The sequence below is a fragment of the Zonotrichia albicollis genome, chromosome 11 (assembly GCF_047830755.1).
Source record: "Zonotrichia albicollis isolate bZonAlb1 chromosome 11, bZonAlb1.hap1, whole genome shotgun sequence".
In the NCBI taxonomy this organism is placed as follows: Eukaryota; Metazoa; Chordata; class Aves; order Passeriformes; family Passerellidae; genus Zonotrichia; species Zonotrichia albicollis.
In genome coordinates, this window is record NC_133829.1 from 15,761,016 (window position 1) to 15,781,552 (window position 20,537).

At 42.3% G+C, this 20,537-nt stretch overlaps 3 protein-coding genes across 5 annotated transcripts in view; 2 read left to right on the forward strand and 1 right to left on the reverse strand.

Moving 5' to 3' along the window:
• Positions 1-1,795, forward strand: part of UBE2Q2 (ubiquitin conjugating enzyme E2 Q2) — a 46,013-nt gene extending 44,218 nt beyond the window's left edge. For both annotated transcript variants that reach the window (XM_074549522.1, XM_074549521.1), the window contains one exon: positions 1,016-1,795. In XM_074549522.1, the coding sequence (XP_074405623.1) occupies positions 1,016-1,047 (32 nt within the window). In that variant the 3' untranslated portion in view covers positions 1,048-1,795. The remainder of the gene's footprint in view (positions 1-1,015) is intronic.
• Positions 1,796-2,727: 932 nt separating this feature from the next.
• On the forward strand, positions 2,728-10,844 carry FBXO22 (F-box protein 22). Its single transcript, XM_074549520.1, has 7 exons — positions 2,728-2,902; positions 2,998-3,130; positions 3,895-3,982; positions 4,388-4,483; positions 5,341-5,505; positions 5,854-6,019; positions 7,052-10,844. Exons 1-7 carry the CDS (start codon positions 2,799-2,801, stop codon positions 7,479-7,481), a joined length of 1,182 nt encoding a protein of 393 aa, XP_074405621.1. The 5' UTR covers positions 2,728-2,798; the 3' UTR covers positions 7,482-10,844.
• NRG4 (neuregulin 4) overlaps positions 7,344-20,537 on the reverse strand; it is a 51,377-nt gene continuing 38,183 nt past the window's right edge. For both annotated transcript variants that reach the window (XM_074549524.1, XM_005487797.4), the window contains exons 5-7: positions 15,759-15,908; positions 11,989-12,068; positions 7,344-11,896 (exon numbers count right to left, since the gene is read on the reverse strand). In XM_074549524.1, coding sequence (XP_074405625.1) covers positions 11,880-11,896; positions 11,989-12,068; positions 15,759-15,908 — 247 coding nt within the window. In that variant the 3' untranslated portion in view covers positions 7,344-11,879. The remainder of the gene's footprint in view (positions 11,897-11,988; positions 12,069-15,758; positions 15,909-20,537) is intronic.

The following is a 20,537-nucleotide window of genomic DNA, read 5'->3' on the forward strand; positions in this document are numbered from 1 at the left end:
CGGTGCAGTTACACTTCTGGGTTGGACACAGTGTCCTCCAGGAACTGAGGTTATTGTGAAAGTGTTTGTGTGACTGCAGTGAGCACCTCAGTTTCCCTGCTGCTAACACAGAACAGAACACCTGTACTCTTGGGAGGGAGATCAAAGATAATGACTTCAACATCATCTCCAGTTTTACAGTATTTTGATCTTGCCATTCACTGAGCCTTTTGCTCTTTTGTTTGCTACAAAAACCAGTGTGGCTGCTTAGTGCTACAAGTGATCAGTGCTGCCTCAGGAGCTGAGCACAAAGCATTCACAGTACTCAGTGCTGCTGTGAAGGGTGGCTTAAGCTTAGAGCTGCTACATGCTCTCTGGGACAGCACAAATAGGCCTTGTAGTCACTGTACACACATTTAAAGGAAGTGTTACAAGAGGAGCTGAGAGAATTAAGATTGGAGGTCTCTAGAAAAAGCAGTGCACACCTGATCAGGTATGATTCAGCTGTTAAACGTGCCAAATTATGTCAGGAGACCAGTTATTCAGCTGACATTTCTGAGCTTATTCCTATGGTAAGATTTGCAGAAGTAGGATAAACTGTTTGGTTGCTTGTGCATGCCTAACTCTACACAAAATGGGATTTACAAGTGTCCCACTGCAGTCATGTTTGTATGTCTGTGTTTTAAGAGGCTTGAAGACTTTGGGGGTTTTACCTCTCTTCTGTTTGGTTAGACAACTGTTCTCCTTCAGCAGCTTCCCCTTGTTGGTGTTCAGCTTGTCCAGCTCAGGATAGCTGCTGCCACAGAAATCTGTGTGTGCACACCCAAATACCAGGGCAGATCCTGCAATGTGCCACATGGTTTGTCTCCCACTGCTGACTTACTCACATTTAGGGCACTGAGTAAGTGTGCTCAGCTCGTGCTGAGCTGGCCTGCCTTAAGAGGGAAGGACTGAGGCAGGTTCCATCTCCCAGGTGAAGAGTAGGATGCTCTGGACACAGCAGTGCTGGTACCTAACATGTCTCTGTTCTCCACAGGCTGGTACACTCCTCCAAAAGAAGATGGCTAACGCTGAGGACTGTTGTATACCTGGACCAATGTCAACAAAACAAGCTCTTTTTTATGTTTTCCAACACACAGACTCAAGCTATGAGTGCCCCTATAACAGCTGTACTGAGGACTTTAGCTATTAGATAAGTTAGTGGATAATCTGTCAACTGACACGTACAGTATAAGTTACAGCCTTACCATTCCGCTCTTCTTAGGCATCTGGACTGAGCAGTTTGGGCCTTTACCATATTTGTTCTTATGGATTAAGCAGATTTGGGCCACGCCCTCCCTTCTCCCTTTTTTTATTTGAAAGCATAAACTCTCCCTGCAGCAGGCTATCAACTTACTAAAGATCATACAATAGGAGTGAGTTGTTCACACACTTCTGTGTATTTCTTACTTTTTGCAAAATGCAGACTGCAGAGACTTGCATTGTATTGTTTCATTTAAAGCCAAGAAGTTTAATACATTGTTTAATACTGTTTTAGGAAATGTCAGGTCTTGCAAATCACAGTAGTTTTTCTGGTCTAAAATGACAGCATTTGTAGTATTTTCCAAATTAATGATATAGGAAAAACACATGTATGTTAAGTCATTAAACATTTTTCATGGCTGTATGAGAATATGAACTGTTTATTGGAAAAGATGCTCTTTGTTTAGATTATTTTAATTTTTTGTTTGGTTTTTTCTTTTTTATTTTGTTCTGGTTTTTTGTTTTTATGCAGAGCAAGGCTGTGCCAATAAAACCTTGTAACTAGTCACTTCCACTGGGGCGTCAGAACTTGCTGGGCTGTTCCTGCTACTTGTTGGCTCAACCTCCTTAACAAGAAGAGCCACAGTATGAAGCTTGAAGTTATTTAAAATACTAAAAACCGTTTTAGGTGTTCCATTTTATTAACGGGTTGTTGCAATCATTTCTAAACTAATGAACTTATAAAGTGATTGGCACAAATTGAGATGAAAAGTCCATGAATGAAAAAATTTTTATATAAAAACTACAATAAAGTACAAAAACATGTCATCCAATTCCGAGGCATAAGAAATGCTGCCATAGTCATGACGGTGGTTTTGTTATTGAAAGACTAATGGGAACTGTTCTTTATTAGGAGATGAGTCTGGGTCTGTGTACTTACACAATTTCATTGCCTTACCGGAATCGACTCTTATTTTGGTTGTAGTGCTAGTCCTTAGGCCTGTGCACCCCTCGGGGCCGAGCGAAGGGTGTGTTCCGTGGATTAAGCACTTTGAGAAGTGCAGAAGCATGTTTTTATGGTTTTTTTTTTAGTTGACTATCGAACTTGTGCTCTTTTCTCTATCAGGCGCCCGCGGGTCCTTGTGCATTTGCTTCTAGATCCAGTTTTTAGCTCGAAAGAAGCGACCTGGGCGAGCTTTAGCGGCGCTCCCGGTGCGCGCTGTTACCGGGGCTGTGCCGGTGGCCGGGCACGGCGGGGCTGCGGCGGCCCCGGCCTCCGCCCTGCGGCGCACGCTTCTGTTTGGGTTCCATTTCTTCTGGCAGAGTTCCTTGGCAATGTACAGTAATTTGTAAACTTGCATCAAGTTTATGAATAAAAAGCATTTTACGAAGCGTTGTGTCCGTGCTGGGGCCCGGGGCGCGAGGGAAGGCGGGGAGGTGAGAGCGGGGCGGGTCCTCCCCGCCGTCAGGCGGCGCCACTGGCCGGGCTCGTGCCCGCTCGCGCTGACCGGAAGTTGCCTCAGGCGCGGAGGCGCGCGGGTGACGCAGGGCAACGGGGCCGGGGAGGCGGCGGGGCCATGGAATCCGCGGCGAAGGGCAGCTACGTGCTCGCCAACCTCGCCGAGGTGGTGGAGCGTGTCCTCGGCTTCCTGCCCACCAAGGCACTGCTGCGCGCCGCCTGGTAAGGGCCGGGGCCGGGGCCGTGGGGTGGGCGGCGGCCGGCTCCGGTTGGCGGGGGCGGTGCGACCGACGCGGTGTGTCCGTGTTGTGTTGCAGCGTGTGCCGGCTATGGAGGGAGTGTGCCCGGCGGACGCTGCGGACGCGGCAGCGAATCGCGTGGGTGTCGGCGCTGGAGCCGGGCCCCGCCGACAACCACGCGCTGGTGCGCGCGCTGGCCCGCGAGCTCGAGGTGAGGGGCGGCTGAGGGGGCGCGAGCTCGGGCCGAGGGGGTGTCTGAGGGGCCGTCTGACGGGCGAGAGCTCGGCGCCTTCGTTTAAACGCTGAACGAGTTTCTTCCAACCTCCCGGCAAAAGGGACGTGCTCGGAGGCGTAGGCGGTTTTGACAGTTCGAGTGTTGCGTGTTAATACACCGATCAAAACGCCGAGGATTTGCAGTTCAGGGCACATCTGTTCATCGCGGCAATCTTGTTAAGAGGTTAACCCTCTTATGGTTGGAGACCCTGAGTAAACACTGCAGGACTTCTCTGCCTGGCAGGATTTCTTTCCAGTATTAACCTGGTGCTGGGCCTTCACTACACAAAGATTCATGTCAGGGTGTTTCTCAGTAGACAGGCCTCAGCAGATCAGTGTTAAACCAAGTGGGACAAGAAGGGCTCTATACTGTTTCCCAGTATCAGCGCTGGTGAACAGTAGATGCCCACAACCATGAATGCAAGGAGTTTAGATAAAAGAAGGAGTAGAGTCATGGTCCAGTCTGCTGAGCTGTTCTTGCTTCTGTGAGGTTTGGGTCAGCTTCCTGCCTGTGGGCAGAAGTTCCTCTGGGCACTTCTGAGGCTAATGAGAGGTTATGTGCTGGCTGAGGGGAGCCTGGTGAGGGAGGAGGGCACCGACGTGGGCTGGCAGGGGAGCAGGAGCAGTTTCTCCTCGGTTTCTGTCCCCACTTTCCCTCCACTCTGTCCTGTCCTGTGTACTCCTCCGCCCGTGTCTTTGCAGAAGGTTCACGTGCTGCCCCAGACCGTGCTCTACATCGCTGATGCAGAGACCTTCAGCGGGCACGAGGAGTGTCACGAGCAAAAGAAAGGTAAAGGCTGGACCTAACTCACTTCCATTTAAAGATAGACTGGGCTGTAAGCAGAGCACAGTCAGCTGAGGGGGAATTCTCTGTGGTTTGATTTCACTGGACAGGAAATGTTTTGCAGAAGCCATGACTGCGTGGTATTGCATTTGTGGTAGGGAGCAGCTCACAGAATCTTGTTAATGTGCACAGATGGGTTCCTTTCCCTTCTGAGGAGGACGCTGAGTGTGTTTGCCTGCCGGCAGCCCTGTGCTCTCAGGGAGCAGCACAGAGCAGCGTGCTGTTACCAGGGCGGCCGCTGATAGGCAGCATTGGTTAAACAGGACGGGGTTGGCTGTGGGATTTGCTCAGAGTACACTTTTACTGCTCTCTGATGGTTTTTTTTTTTTTGGTTTCTTCTCATTTTAACAGCCAGAAAACGAAACAGTAAAGAAACAGCTCTCGCACTTGAAAAGTTGTTGCCAAAGCGATGTCAGGTTCTTGGACTGGTCACCCCAGGGATTGTAGGTAGGAGCAAAATGGGTGGATTTTGAGAGGTCAGCTTGAAGGTGTCATCTCCATTGTTCAGCACTGGCTTCAATTTTAAGGAGTTAAATGTTGCTGCTAAGTGTTGTGGAACTTACTTCATGTATTGCAGTTATAACTAAAAGGGTTGATTTAATTGGGCAGGCAGCTTTCCCTGGCACCTTAATGTACTTATTGAATGTTGCTTGGAATTATGGATACATTTCAGTCATATTGTGACTAACTGTAGAGGGCATCCTGGTATATACCTGTGTGTAATGGTCTAGCAGGAGGCATCTGCAGTAACTGGAAAATTCACAGCCTCCTGTGGCAGGCTTTTTCTCATGCTTCACTTTTATCATTAGAAACTTGGTTTTTTTATAGTTTCTCACCTTAAATTCACTTTCCACATTATAAGTAAGGTATTTGATTGTTGTCATTACCATATTTTAATAGTACACTCCCAGTTTTTGTGCCAGTTTTGCTTTATACTGTTATCACATGCTTATAGGACACCTTAAAAACTTGAATATTTCTATGTGCCTGCAGAAGTTGGCAGGAAGGCTTGTATTGCACTGGTCTTGTTTTCTTAATGTTTTATGTTTGATGTGCCTGGGGAGATATGTGTAAATATATCCATGTCAAAACTGACTTCAGTGGGATTGATAGCCAGCAGGACTTAGACATTTCATCTTTCCAAAACATTAACAAAAAATTCACAGGATTTTTTAGGTAAGTTGTTACAGAAATAGATTGTCCTGCTGAATATCACCTGAGCTGTTCAACCTCTTTCTGCCTGTGTCATGTAAATGAATGTATTAGAGTCTCTGAACACAAGATGCTTGGTTTTGTCTCTGTAGTTACCCCAATGGGTTCAAGCAGCAATCAGCCTCAAGAAATTGAAGAGGGCGAAGCTGGGTTTGCTCTGTTGTTTCCCAAAATTGATGGGGTGAAAATTCACACCTTCCATTTCTCTAAAGACGTGAAGAACAGGGTCTTTGATGAAAGCAAGTTTGCTGAAGCAGGTATGTCATTTTTCTCTCCTTTATGTGGGCTTCTGTGAGATGCTGCTCTCTGAGGTGCCAGTGGAGTTCTGAGTGAACCAGCAGCTTCTGGCTCCAGGAGCCTCTGTGGGGCTGCAGCTGGTGACTGCATTTCTGCTCCTCCCAGTCCCTGGAGCAGTAAGGAAAAGTTATCCATATATATAAGGAGGAGTAAGGAGGAGAGTGTCAGTTTCCAGTTCCTTCAGTTACATGTGAAGTGGAGCTGTTCAGAGGGAGGTGTGATGTAATATTTGAGGAGAAGCTAGGATGGTTAAACTTCAGAGTTCAGGATTTAAAAATAAGGGGATCAGTGTTGGCTTTTGTTTGTAGGTCTGAAGAATAACCCAGATCTCCGTGTTGTTCTTCTGTTTGGCTACAACTCCTGGAAGACTGGAGCTACTCGATTTCTTCATCAAATAGTCAATCCATTGAATGAGAAAAGTATCATCCTGGCTGGAGGACAAGTGGAGAGCTTTACATCACTGACCTCTGAGAAGTAAGTATTTTTTTCAAGGTAAATGATGAAAAAGATTTAACGTGAGAGAAACATTGCAGATCCACAGCCTTCTAGTTATATTGAAAATCCCCTTTACCAATAGTAAAATAACAATTCCTTAAAGAGAAAAATGCCACAACTGCTACACTGTGATGTAGCCAGAAAAGCTGGAAGCTTGGTATGGCTGTGTTACAATTTGGATTCTGGAAACCCAGCTAGGAGAAACCCAATGAAAAGGTGATTTTTAGCTTCAGATACCTTTTAGTGTTTATGGCAGTCAGCATTTCATCTCTGGAGTGCAGGTGAATGAGTGCCTGTTGTGACAGAGCTTGGGATGTGAACGTGTGTGTGTGTGTGTGTTTGTGCCTCAGTTTGGCTCACAGCATGGAGCAGGAGCTGCACACACAGCAAGGCTTGCCCCAGGAGCTCACCTGAGCTGCCCTGGCTGCTGAAGGACATGGCATTCCGTCCTGTGGAGCACGGCCATGCCCATGGCTCCTCTCGTCCCACTGTGGCTCTGGAGTCCATACTAATATCCATGTTCTCCTTGCCTCTGATTTGCCAGCTGCACCATTGCCCCAGATAAGAGAGCTGACCTTAAGTAAAGTCACTGCAGATAAAGGTTAAGTATGTAACTACTTGACCCCGTGTGTTCTGGCCAACCAGTTTAAAGCAACATGAATCCAAAACCTTTACTGACTGCTGCCCTGCCTTACTGTATAAATCCTCAGTGCCTTTGCTTGTCCTAAGTTTAACTGATGTTTTAGTTGAGTTGCAGAGCTGTGACACACACAAACTACTGAGTGAATGAGTGAAACAAATTTATGGTTAATACCTAGAAATGGATATGGAAGTTTTTCTTTGTGAAAGGTTGCTACACAAAAACATGGCTAAAATATGAAGTCTTTGGTTTGTTTTTTAACTTTGGTAGGTATCAGAATCACTGCAATGTCAGCTGCTTTGAAGCTAGGTCAGCAGCAGCAGTTCAGTCTGGTGAGGAGAATGCTCTAACTCGGTGCCGTTGCCTTGCAGTGCCCACGCCCAGCCCGGGGACGCCTGCGGTGTGGTTGGGTTGGCTTTCAGCGGCCCCCAGATCCAGAGTGCCACTGTCCTGCTGGACCAGGACGTGGCTGACGAGAGGACGGCAGAGGCAGCCATGCAGCGTCTCAAAGCAGCCAACATCCCCGAGCACAACACCATTGGCTTCATGTTTGCCTGCGTTGGCAGAGGATACCGGCATTACAAAACCAAAAGGAATATGGAAGCAGATGCATTCAGGAAGTTTTTTCCAAATGTGCCCCTCTTTGGCTTTTTCGGACATGGGGAAATAGGATGTGATCGAATAGTTACTGGGAATTTCGTGTTAAGAGAATGTAATGACATAAAGGATGACCTGCTTCATGGTTATACTACTGTAATGACTCTAATTCACCTTGGTTCAACTAAAGCAAACCAAGCATAAGTAAGGTTTAATGCTTCAGTGAGCTGTTTGTTTCATTCCAGAGAGCTGAGAAGTCTGGAAGAGTGGACATCTTGCAGTCAAAGCCCCTTCCAAAACATAAACATCATTTTGGTAATGTTACTGAGTCTTGTAGTTGCAATAGAGTTTACTGTAATATCTGTGAGAAAACCTTGCATTTTTTGTAATCCCCTGTACACATCAGAATTGCAGGAAATTATATTTGATGGAATTCTGCATTTGAAGAAAGCCTCTTTCTTCCAAAATGAAAATGGTTTCTACAAATTGTAGAATACGCTGAATTGGAAGGGACCCATCAGGACCGTTGAGTCCAACTGCTGGCCCTGAACAGGACACCCCAGGAATCCCACCCAGTGCCTGAGAGTGTTGTCCAAACTCTTGTTGAGCTCAGGCAGGGCTTGGTGCTGTGGCCGCTTTCCTGGGGAGCCTGTTCCAGTGTCCAGCCACTCTGGGTGAAAAACTTTTCCTGATATCCAACCTAAACCTCTGACTCGGCTTCATGCCACTTCCTCGAGTTCTGGCACTGGGCGTGAGAGTGAGGAGATACTGATGACCACAATGAGGACTCCCCTCAGTCTCCTCCAGGCTGAGCAAACCAAGTGTTGTCAGCCACTCCTCATAAGGCTTCCCCTCCAGATCCTTCACTTCCTCATGGCATTCCTCTGGACCCCCTCTAAACTTGATGTCTTTTTTATACAGAGGTGCCCCCAACTGCCCCCAGCACTGGAGACTGCCCCAGAGCCTGGCCTGGCTGGCGGTGCTGGGCTGATGCCCCAGGACATGATTGGCTCTCCTGGCTGCCAGGGCAGGGCTGGCTCAGAGCCAGCTTGGCACTGACCCCAGCTCCCTTCCCAGAGCTGCCCTCCACCCTCCTGCTCCCCAGTCCCTACACACAACCAGGGCTGCCCTGTCCCAGGTGCAGAATCCAGCACTTGCCATTGTTACATTTCATAGGGTTGGTGATTGCCCTTTGTCAATGTCTCTGCAGGGCCTCTGTCCTTGAGAGAGTTGACAGCTCCTCCCAATTTAGTGTCAGTGGCAAACCCAAACCCAAATGTAGAAAGAAACTACTTTGATGTGCTCTATTTATGCATAAAGCACTCTAGAAAAACTACTGATGCATTAAATCTACCATTTCCTGGATTTTATTTCTAGAGAGATGCAGAACTTCCCCAGAGTCCTATTTACAAAACTGAAGTTTTACTAGATAAAATAAATGAAAATCTTTAGAGAAAAGTAACAAAGTACTTGTTAAATAAAGATAGAAGTATGTCAAAGTACCTTGCCTTCTATTCTTAGAGAAAAATCTCTTATTTAAAGATGTCCAGCTAAAATTTCAGCTGGGCTCACCACCTTGAACTGAATTTCAGTTACTCAACTGTGTGACTCAAAATACAGTGGTTGCCTCTTCTCCTGTAGTGTGATTGCTATCTTTTAAATCCAGAGTGCTTAGAAAAAAGTCTATCTGTCTTTGAGTTTCTATAGGAAGTTTTTTGCACTTAATTTTGGAATTGTGGGACACACAAGATCTGGCTATATTATATTTACATAGAGACTTTAAGTAAGACTTGTGCTCCTGCATGTTTTTCCCATGCTTTTACATCACCTGTTTTGATTGCTGCAGCTGGCATGCAGTACCAAGTAAGTAAATTCAGCATAGTCTCAGTATAGCTAATAATATATTTACTGCTTTTTAAATTCTTTCCTCCCTTTTATTTTCACATAGTAATAGAATGAAAAACAAGAAAAAAAGTTTGATTTTGCACCATAGCACCAGATTTCTAAATGCTAAATCAAGCAGCTGGCCCATTTTCAGTGTAGTAAAAAGAAAATACCTGTATGTTGTACAACAAAGTAACAAGTTTTGCTTTAAATGTACCAAGGAAGATTTCAGTTACCAACTTTATTCCCATGTCTAGTTACAACTTTTCCTGAACTTGGCTAGCAAGCTTTAGTAGGGGTGTATCTGTCCTGAGCATTACCTGTTGGTGTCAGTTGAGCACCGACAGCACTTCCCCATGGCTGTACTGATGATGGGGTTTTTAATTAGAAGACACTGTGAGCTGTGAACTCCCAGTGGCCATCTGTGGATGGAAGATTAATAAGTGTGGGTGTGACTTGGACAACATTTAGTTATTTCATTTAGAGGGAAACATCTGGAAGTAGAGTATGGTTCAATTTTCAGAGAAGCCCCTTGCTGGGAGGTGACTGTGTTATTTTAGCATAACCAGAATGTCACATTTGGCCCTTTGTATGTGCATAACCTTCATGTTTAACTGGACAGAAAGGAAATGTTTCATTTCTGTAATGCAGCTAGGATTCCTGGTGCTGCCAGCCATGCTGAGCAGCCTGGGAGGGGTGACTGGTGCTGTGTTAGAGCAGGGGAAGGGTGATCAGCCACGTGTCCTCAATAGAGATTGCCACAAGGGCAGAGAATGATGCTGAGCTCAGACAATGGCACTGCTAAACCAGAAGCACCAGAGTGCTCTGCAGGGACACTCAGCAGGTCCTGCAGCTGAGGAAGCTTCAGAGATAAACATAGTGCAGAAAAGGGGGTGGAAGGTGGAGGGGTCTGCATCAGAGTCCAGGAATCCTCTCCAGCATCAAGAAGTGTGAGATGAATACCCTGGAGCCCTGCACATAGCTGGAACCACTGGAATGTCTGTCCCAGGCCACACCATGCCTTCCATGTGACAGGGAAATGGTCTAAGTGATAAAATTGCAACATCTGTGATTAAAGTGTTTTGCTATCCAGATTAATTTCGCCTCCATGCTGTTATTTGCTCTTCAACCACAACAACCCCTGAGAGAACCCCAAATATATTTACTTACCAGATGCATGTACCAAAAGGCAGAGATAATTGAAAGAAAGTTTTGCAGTGCCAAAATTTATATTTCTGTCTCTCAAAAGAAGCCAGCATGAGGTTTTAAAATGGGTAAAGTTACTTAAGTGAGTATTCAGCTGTTGAGGCCAATGTAAATAGCAGGACTACTCAGAAGATTTTCTCTACACCTGTGTTCTTATACATCTTCAGATTGTTTCTTTCAGAGATAAGAAATCTCTGTTCTGAATTTTCTCTCCTTTCAATTAATGAATTTTCTCAGCTAATCTTCCCTTCAATACAACCTTATAAGTCCCATATAATGACCTGCTTGGTAATGTGCCATTATGGGAACATGTCTGAGTTTTTGCTGGTTTCTGCCTCCAGTGCTAGAAATAAGTTGAAAAAAAACCCTGTTCAGTTCACATTTTCTATGCCTCTGACTAACCAGACATTCTCTTTGTGTTTTGAAGGCAAAAAAAAAAAAGACATGGACCATGGCAGATGGCCTCTTTTTGTCTGAGTAAGGGAATCCTGTAAGAGACCAAAGTGTGGTATATAATATATCAGTGTGATCAACAGATGCTTATGTGAACAAAAGAAATAAATCTTTGGAGAAGGGCAGCATTTCTTTCAGCCAAGATACCTGTCTCAATAATAGTTTGTGTCAAAAATTGACCTGACGAACAAAATTCCTGATTTCTGCTATCTGAAATGTCAACTGGAATATTCAAGGTAAAGTTTGAATTTCCCTCAGTAGTGAGATTTTCAGAAGAAAGCCAGACAAAATTAAAAACCATCAAGGTAGATTGATGTTAGTCTTGTTTAGTATTACAAATGTACACCAAACTCTGCCTAAAAAATTTTAACCGTTACCAATCTCTTTTCTTAATATTTCCCTTTAATTCTAATTAAAATAGTGTGCCAGGAACCTGGGCAATAAACTCCCAATGGCACCTCCTGCTGATGTTCTGTTACAATTAAAAAAAAAATAAATAAAAGTAAGTATTAGCTGGGAGAAAGGTGAGGGTTTTCCCCGTACATGTGGTAAGGGTGTCTGGAACAAGCCAAATTCAGGACATGTACCACAAATATCAATTTTGAAACTATTGAATCAAGATAGGCTTCAGCTCCTCTGGGGAAATCCTGTGAAAAAATGAAAAACCCCTATCAAAAATTCATAACATCACCTCACACTAAAATCCTGTGATATCTCATATTCTCTGTGCAGTGAAAAAAATTGGTATTTTTTTATTTCCCATGTAGTAAAACCCAAGATTATCTCATGCATCTAGCTGTGCATTACTGAAAAGCATAAAAAAATCTCACAGAATTCAAACATAAATTACAGTGATTTCTGTATAATTGACAGTTTTAAAAGTACATAGAAACTCCATTAAGTGCAACTGTTTAAGTCTTAGATGTCTTCTCCAATGTGTCAGCCTCCTGTTTCAGTCAACTTTCTTCTCTCATCTTGCTTACCATGTCACCCTCTACAATTCAGATTCTTAGGGTTGCTCTGCATGTTGTTTCTCCACCATTCTTCCACTCTAATGCTTTAGGCTGTTGTTATTTCTGAAAAATAAAACATGTGACTTTTAGTAACAAAAACTTCATCCCCCACTTGCCTTGTGGAGTCCAGTTATTTAATTTTAAACTGTACTCACTGTTGCAGCCATTGCTGCTTGTAGTTTCAACTAGGTTGGCACCACACTCTGAAGAACTTGTCCTTGGAATGGAAACTTTCCTGACCATAAAAAACAAAAAGGAAACAACAGAGAGAGAGAGAAATACACACAGAGTGAAAAATTTATCAGGGAAGAGACAAATTAATAGAATGATTTTTCCATTGGAAAAAGTGTCATGGATCTTCTCCAATTAGTTTGTAATTAACACTCATTGCTTTTGAGAATCATGTGTTTGAGGGAGAAGAACAGATCAGAGGGCAGTACAGCATTTGGAACTACATGGCTTCTCTCCTGAAGGTAACTGTCTGATTTCTTAGGTCTTTATTAAAAAAATTGGTAAATAGCACAGAATTATTTGTCAATTCTCTTAGTGTTTGGAAACTATGTGAAATTTTCCACATTTTGTTGAAGAGAAGCAAATCTTGTAAATGGAGCTGATCATTTGCTGTCTAGTTCCCTTTCCTTTAATAGGAATCAGACACCTGCTCTCTTGAGAAGAGTCATGAGCTATTCTCTGTTGTGTCCAGTTTGTGTCCTGTGGTGATGTAACTCCTCCACAAAGTCTGTTGTCTTGGACAGCTTAAATGGCTTCATTCCTAGACCCTGTTGTTTTGGCTGGCTGAGTTCTTGTTCATCAATATTACACTTACTTTACAGGTCATTTGGCACTTTAGCATGCACTCACAGTGAAATATAGAAATTAATTGCAGATTTATTTTGGTTTTTCCTAGGGTTTGCTCTATTCCTCTGAGCTATATGTGTGGCATTTAGGCTTATGTATTGCTTTTAAAGAAAAGCTGGCTTATGTGGCATCTCTTCTCATCACCTTTCTTATTCTTCTTCCAGTAACCCTGGCAAAATATGTTTGTGGAGGAAGAAGAGCAGATGGACGTGGTGTGATAGGTGAATTGCTGGAAGCAGAATATGCCATTTGTTCCTCAGCAGCAGTGTAATAATAGCAGGGGGTTTGTACACTTCCCTGTTTTGCCCATGTCAGAAGGACAGGAGGCTTTATCAGCACTGCTTGTTGGAGAGGGTGGGGGGTTGTTTCAAGATGGAGAGCAGCTAGATCTGTGTTTGCCCTGCCTCCATGTGCTCTGCAGACTGGAAAAAATAAATCATCAGCTGATAAAAATGTGATGACTCAGTTAAATGCAAAAGGAGAATTATTTCCCACTGTTCACCCAGAGCTTTCATGTGCAGCCCTACTCTTTTATGGATTACTTTCACTGTAAGTAATGATTTAGTTTTATAAGCAGAGCAGTGCAACCTCCACCCTTGTATGTTGAATGGATTTGTTTCTAGGGAGCACGAAATGCTCTTGCACATGGTTGGTCCTCAAATCTGCCCCAAATAGCCTGAGAGAAAGAAAACTTGGAAAGGAGGGAGGTACAATGATACAGACAAGAAAATAGAGAAAACAGAGCACTGAGTTCAGTATTCCAAATGATTTGATGTATAATTTTAGGAATTCAGTTTCCTTGTCCTGAATTTCAATTAGTATCTCCTCTTCTGCACCCCTCCAGATTACATTACTGTTTATACTAAAACCCCACTAGAATCCTCTGCTGAAAGAGCCATGGAAATGCTCACTAACACAGGATCAGGGAAAGGCTTTCTGCTCTCTCATTGTGGATCAAAAGTCTTTGTTAATAAAGTGGAGCAGTGGAAACTTTAGCACAATATGTCTGTTAACATTTTAAACTTAACATATCCTGTCAGGAGGCCAAGTGAAAGATGATGCAAAATCTTAGCTAACCCTTACAAGCCCTAGCTCCACCCTCTCCTATGACAGAGGTGATAGATGAAGTTTGAGAAAAAAATGGAGATTAATGGCAGCTCTTAGCAATAATACTCATTCACTCAGCTGAAAAGAGGGGAGTAGATTAAAGTATCCACTTGAGACTCATCATGTGTTGGTCACTTCAGCCAAGAGATAAGGACTTAGTAAAGTGTTTCATTTATAGATGAGTTCTCTTGCAGGTGACCATCCTACATCAGCCTCTGAGGTGTAAAGGTAAGACAATTTTAGCCAGTTAGGTTCTTTTACCTGTACTAAAGAAGTTCATAATGGTTTTATGAGATTTCCCAAATTAGTCTGGTGTGTAAGATGGGGTTCAAGGACAACTATGTTATAACTGAGTTGTTGCCCTTTTTATAGGCACTACTACTTGTTCTGCCAGTCAGGTAAAGTGTGAGTAAAGAGAAGTTGATGTTCTAACTATCTAATAACAGAATTTTCACAGACCTGTCATTGCTGTCACTCTAAGCTTCTGTACTTGGACCATAAAACTCAATAGATTGTCTCCAGCTTTCCCCCAATTTTACTGGATGTGAAAGAAAAGGGATCTTTAACACATTACTCTCTGAAGACTTTTTTTTTCCTTTTCTCAGAGACAATTTTACTTCTAAAGAAATACTGTCTGTATCTCTATGAGACTTGAATGAATTTTTCTTAAGTTAGTTTAAGCTGTATTTTGTTCTAATAAGTTTATAGTAATTTGCAAATGTTTTTAGCAAACAACTGCTGTGGCATTCCATGGCTAAGCAAAATTAATTTAATTAAAATTGCTAATGTGGGGGGTATCCTTTACAACAAGGGATTTTTTTGTACCAACTGTTTTATCAAATGCTCTCTATCTCTTCTAAATGCATTCAGCTGTGGGAGAAGCTGGCATTCAGTGGGTTTCCATGACAGCAGCTGAGGTAAAACCAGACCAGCTATTCCAAAGGTCGCTCATTGAAAGGCACAGATCAGAAAAGTTGATTTGGCAATGTGACCATGGGAGCACAAAGAACAGAATTGCAAGAACCTTTGGTTATCATAACCTAGGAGAAATGCAGTATAGGAGCAAAGAAAATATTGTGCAAGTCTGTGATGGTAACGAATTACAGGGGCTATAAATTGCCTTATAGAGAGACACAGAGATGCACAAACACATATTACTGGTATATGGCAAAATGAATTCTTACAAAAAGTGCTGTACTCTAAAAATAAAGAGGGGACACAGGTGCATTGCACAGGTGCAAAATAGAGAGGGCATTGCAAGTGAAGATAAGTTTGTTTGGGTTTGCTTTAAGTGTAGTGATATGTGTACAGCATATAACATTGCCTCAATCCCAGTAAATCTTTGTGTTTTCATTCCAAGTCCTAATATGCCTAAAATGCAACTAAAACCAACCCTGCAGCACTTCCTGTCTAGCACTGATGTTTGCCTTCTACTCAAACTTGGATCATCCTGGACAAATGAGTAAGCTCTCTGAGTTGTCCTAAATGCTAGTAAACATCTACCTGGAAGTATTCTTCAATTTCATTCTTTCCTTAGTTTTCCTTTTTAGCCTGGGACTGGTAGAAGAATTAGGAGCTAGTGGCACCAGCTGCTTCAGTTACCAATTCAGTAGGAGCAGTTTCTGATCCCCAAGCACTTTGTTAATTTACCTCTACTTCTCTATCTTTGGACTAATGTTTTAAAATGTTAGCACTAACTCTAGATGGACTGCAGAATCTCAGACAGGGGTGTACTATGGGTGTTTTTTACAAAGCAGCTGTAAGAGCTTAGAAATGAGAAAACTTCAAGCCAGGAGTTGGCAACAAGCAACAAGTTGAGACATCCCCATTCATTATGCTGAATAACCATACAACCTTATGGATAATTCATTACATACTTTACATTCAAATAATTAGTACATGATTACCAGAAGAAATTTCTACTTGATTGAATAGCTTCAGCCTTATGAATCACTTTTACCTGCAAAAGAAGTAGAATGCTCCAATTACAAGAACTCCTAGAAGAAGAAGGGAAGCCAAGAAAGCTGCAAACAGGTCACCTTTTGTTTGGGATTTGATGCTGGGCAGCAAAACTTCTTCACAACGAGCTCCTGTGTAATTCTCAACACACCTGGGAAACCAAGTTGTATTTGATTAGATGGTAGCTTGTCATCTACAATGAAAAGCACAAAAGGCTTCTTCTGGTAGAGAACTTGTTATGACTCAATTCAAAGGTTATATTTGCTTCACAGCAAGCTTTCTTACAGAATTTCCTCTCACTTTGTATTTCTGGAACAAAGAGGTTTAAGCATGTTGGGCATTAAGTTTACATTCTGATCCATAGTGCTTTTATAAATTAAATTTAGTATACTCATCAATGACAGATTTAATTAATTAAGCCTACTTCTTTAGTGTTAACTGTCATCCCCCTGGTTCACACACAGCAGTCATGCTTTCTTTTCCCTGTTTCAGGTAACTTCCTGGCTTCCTTTGTTGAAAATAGCAGTGTCAGCTAAAGAGATCAAGGAAATGAGAATTCACTGAGGCACAGTACAGCTCAGACTGCAGAAGTGGTTTATGCAGTGTAATAATTCATGCCAGAACATGCTACATGCTTGGTGAATAACCCCCTCTTGGAGAGACCTACCTAGAAGTCTTCTCTACTATGCTTATTTTATGTGTTGAGCTTCTGAAAACCTCTTCTGAAGAAAGGATTAAAACAAATATGGTATTTTACCATGGTAAAATGGTATGATATTTTAGTAAAAATAAATAAAATTAATGGCTTAGTAATTAATATTCAGCCAAAAATAGGTAGGTTGAAATTAAACTAATCTTCATTTATTATGTATTTTGCACTTATTCTGCTAAGTTCTCTTAAGGAATTGATTTCATTACAGAAAATGGGAAGCACTTCTTTCAATATCTAGATTCTATGAGTATTTTTTATACATGTAAATTTGCTTCTCTCTATTTGTATTACTAAAGATCTTGCTCCTTCTTGCTATTTCTGGCACTGAAGTCATAATAATCTGTGACATAAGCAATTTCAGGCTCCAGCTGAGAAAAATGGGCTAAACTCTGCAACATACTTGAAGTTCTCAACTGCCATTGGCAGCTGCAAGGTATAATTTCAGATGAGGGGTAAGAAGGTGGAGAGGGGAGGAACTGCCAAAAAAGAAGAATGTTTAGCATATCTAACTAAGACCAAAGGATCCCTGTGAGTTTTCTGACATGATGCCTGATCCCACTGCACTTTCTGTAGGTTACAGACCAGTATTTCAGTACTGCTGGCCTAAACCACTGCACAAAGAGTTACTACCCTTTTATTTTAATTCTTTGTCTTTGGAAATATAATAGAAGATTTAGGCACTAAAAAAAGACATCTAATTATCATCATATATTAAAGCTCTGCAACTGATCAAACAGACAGCATTTACTAAGGACAATCTGAGGCTTTTCAAAGTCATGATGTTTCACTGCTGGGAGAAGCAAGGGTAGGCAGACTGCTCTGATTGCTTGAGATAATGTTCCAGATATTTATTCTAAGTGTAGTGGCTTTTCAGTGGCCTATTTCTGAAATACTGTAGAATACTTTAAGAATAGAAGTGTAGTTTGAGTGGGGCATTGTTCTCTAGCAAGTGAGAGAGAAATGCTTTGAAGAGCTGAATAGAGTAACAGGGAAAGAAAATGGAATAAGAAATTCATAGGAGTATTCTTGAATAGCAGTGAAAACTGGAGAATAATGCAAGGCTAAAATGATACAGGAAGGGAAAAAATAGGTTTTGGCATCAAATTAAGGCTCATGGAAAAGTTCTAAAGTGTAAAGGGAGTAAGTCAGTAGCCTAAAGAGCAGAATATAGCAGGAGGAAGGTAAGACAGTCACAGCTGCAGAGAGCTGCCCAGAGGATCAGGTAAAGGGTAAGGGTTACTGAACTGCTGTGATGCAGGAGATTGAGTTGGTGTGAACAGTGCATGGGAGCTGTATTCATGTGCTGCAAAGACAGGAGGAAAAGAACTGGGAATGTGTTGACAGCACAGCAAAAGGGTCACTGAGATCATAGCACTTCCTACAAAACAGAAAACAGAGCCAGATGCTTCAGGTAGTCACAAGTCTTTAAGAGGGAAAAGAGCTTGAAGGCCACCTAAGATGGTAAGGGGAAAACTACAGTGATACGAATCCAAGCTTACAGCAAAAAGAAAAGCCTATACTAAAGAAGCAAATGCCAAACTTAAGACATCCTGGATGCTGAACCTTTTAATTCTGCATGGTTGTAACAAAAACAAGTTGTAGAAATATCACTAGCTGGTTTGCCAATATCTGTTTAATTGTGAGCAGTGCATTAGGGATTACAAAACTACCCATCCATTTTCTCTAAACTTGATGGAAGTTATTCCATGCTACCTAGAAAATGCTGTCACATAACCTAAAAATTATGTCGGTTTTCATAGAAACAGGAAAATTAAGATGAGGTGTCTTTTGATTACATTTTAATAATAAAATTATAGCTAATGTGACCAAGCTGTGCTACAGTTATGGCATTTCTGAAAATCCAGATATTCAAATATTGGTTTGAATAAGCTTTTACGAAGTTACCCTTCCTGATGTACAAATAGGTAAAGGCCTATGTTAAAGATAGAAGCAACTGATGCTTTAAGACAACCAGGAAAGGTTTCTTCTGCAAGTCCTTTGCTAAAATAGGTGAGAAAGAAACTAAGCAGACTTCAGTAATTAGCAGTGGAATTCTCTCAGACCTGCTTATCCTGTTGCACTAGGAAAGCTCCAATAATTTCAGTGGAGTTACACATGCAGTGACTGCAAGCAAGACAGAAACAGTCTCCAAGGAGCACATGGGCTGTGAACATAACCCAGAACCTTGGTGTCTGTGCAGCCTCAGTCTTACTGTACACACCTCAAACACCAGGGGCACTCTGTTTCTCCTGTCTGTAATGGATGCCCAAAGCAGCAGAGCAGTTAAGAGCAGCTGCTGACATGGCAGGCACTGCTGCACCTGCCCCTGAATGAGCTGGGGCAAACCCTAGAGGAGCTGCACTCACTGTGTTTGTGTTCCCTGGCCAGGTGTTGCTGGTGCACATCACCTGCAGGCTGTTAACCTGCTGCTGCTGTTGCACATGGCCCTTTAAATGGCCCTGCTATGCAGCATTCTAGAGTTGATTCTTAAAATGGAAAAAAGTTCTTTCCCCCTCTAAGAAAACTGGATTTCTAATTCAAAGTTGAAAGGCAGCAGACTTCAATGTTTGAGGAAAATCTGTGACTGAAACATCCCATTTTCAGCTGGCATCCAGATTTCTGCTCTCCTAGATGGCTGCACACACGTGCACACACACCCACACCTCCTGTCAGATGAGATGAATAAATGTTGTATACAAATGTCCCATAGGAGCTCCAGACAAAACACCAGCATATGGAAAGAAATCCATAGAATCTTTCAGCACAGGGTATTAATCACATCAGCATCAATGCAAGGGGGAAGGAAATGCACTGCATTGGATAAGATGTCAGGAGATGACCAGCAGGTGTGCAATTACATTGATCCTTTACAATCTGATTAGTAAGTAAAACATAACAGCCTTGCAGTAACAGGGGCATCACTGCTGTCTCCTTTCAGATGCTGCTTGTTGGACACTGCAATGATCCTGTGGCACTGGGATTTAGCAAGAAGGTGAAGTTTCTTTCTTTGCCAGACTCTAAGGTGGGCATCATAAGGAAGTAGAATTTGAGTCAAATATGCAGATTCTCACTGCTTTGCATTATACTATCAGGGTGTTGACTTTACTTTTCATTTAGTCTTCCTTTAGTCAGAAAAATTTTGGATACTTCTTGGTATAAAAACTATTTCCATGTAAATACAAAGCTCTGAGCAGAAAAAGATGAGAAATTATCTGCTTGTCAATGCAATTCAGATTACATGGCTGATAACTTCAAAATCAACATAATCTTCAGTCTGTAGCAGATTCCTCAAAGTTGTCCTAATACATACAGTCTAAGAACATCTAGTAAGTATGGAAAAGAATTTAGAGCCAAAGTGAATAAGCAACAGCAACATTAATTGTACACCTGAGCAACACTTTAAAAATTTTTGCATTTAGAGAAGTTTCAAAACTGTTACTCTCTAGACACTGAGAGTGAAAAATAAAATGCTCCTACTGGAGAGAAGTTGAAAGAAAGGGTTATTCTTCTCTAAAGCAATGGCTTATTCTCCTCTCCCTTAGCTATGTGTTTATATGGGAAGGTTTCCCTATCTAGCAGTTATATTCATTTGGATTGGTAATTGTTTTCAAACACATAAGAGAGTGTTGCATTTTATATCTTATGTTCCATTAAAAAGAAATCCTAATTACTGACTCTTTTTAGCTATACTTTTGGTGTGTATTCTAACTTTCATTACTACCTTTCAAGCCAAAAGCAGAACTGAGAAATACTTATTGGTCAGTTTGTTTCCAAAGAATCTGAGGTACATTAAAGTGTATTTTTGGAGGCAGAGAAAGAAGAAAAGCTCAGATGACTGGGAAGCCCTTCCCTGGCAACTTGTAGGGTGCATATTCTGAAGGCTGAAAGCACAGCAAGTGTGTGACTTGTGGGGATGTCTGAAAGGGGAATGAAGGGCCCATGGCACAGAGCCAGGCAAGGAGGGAGCATACAGAAAGTGGCAGAAGGAATTTGCATGGCATTTACTGGATTACTGTAGGAAAGGTGGAGGAGACATTCCATCAGGATGGAAGCAAAGGAAGGGGAAAA

Coding starts and splice junctions, on each gene's coding strand:
- FBXO22 (XM_074549520.1), top strand. CDS start 2,799: ATGGAATCCGCGGCGAAGGGCAGCTACGTGCTCGCCAACCTCGCCGAG. Junction 3,983..4,387: donor GTGTCACGAGCAAAAGAAAG/GTAAAGGCTGGA, acceptor TCATTTTAACAG/CCAGAAAACGAAACAGTAAA. Junction 5,506..5,853: donor AAGCAAGTTTGCTGAAGCAG/GTATGTCATTTT, acceptor TTTTGTTTGTAG/GTCTGAAGAATAACCCAGAT.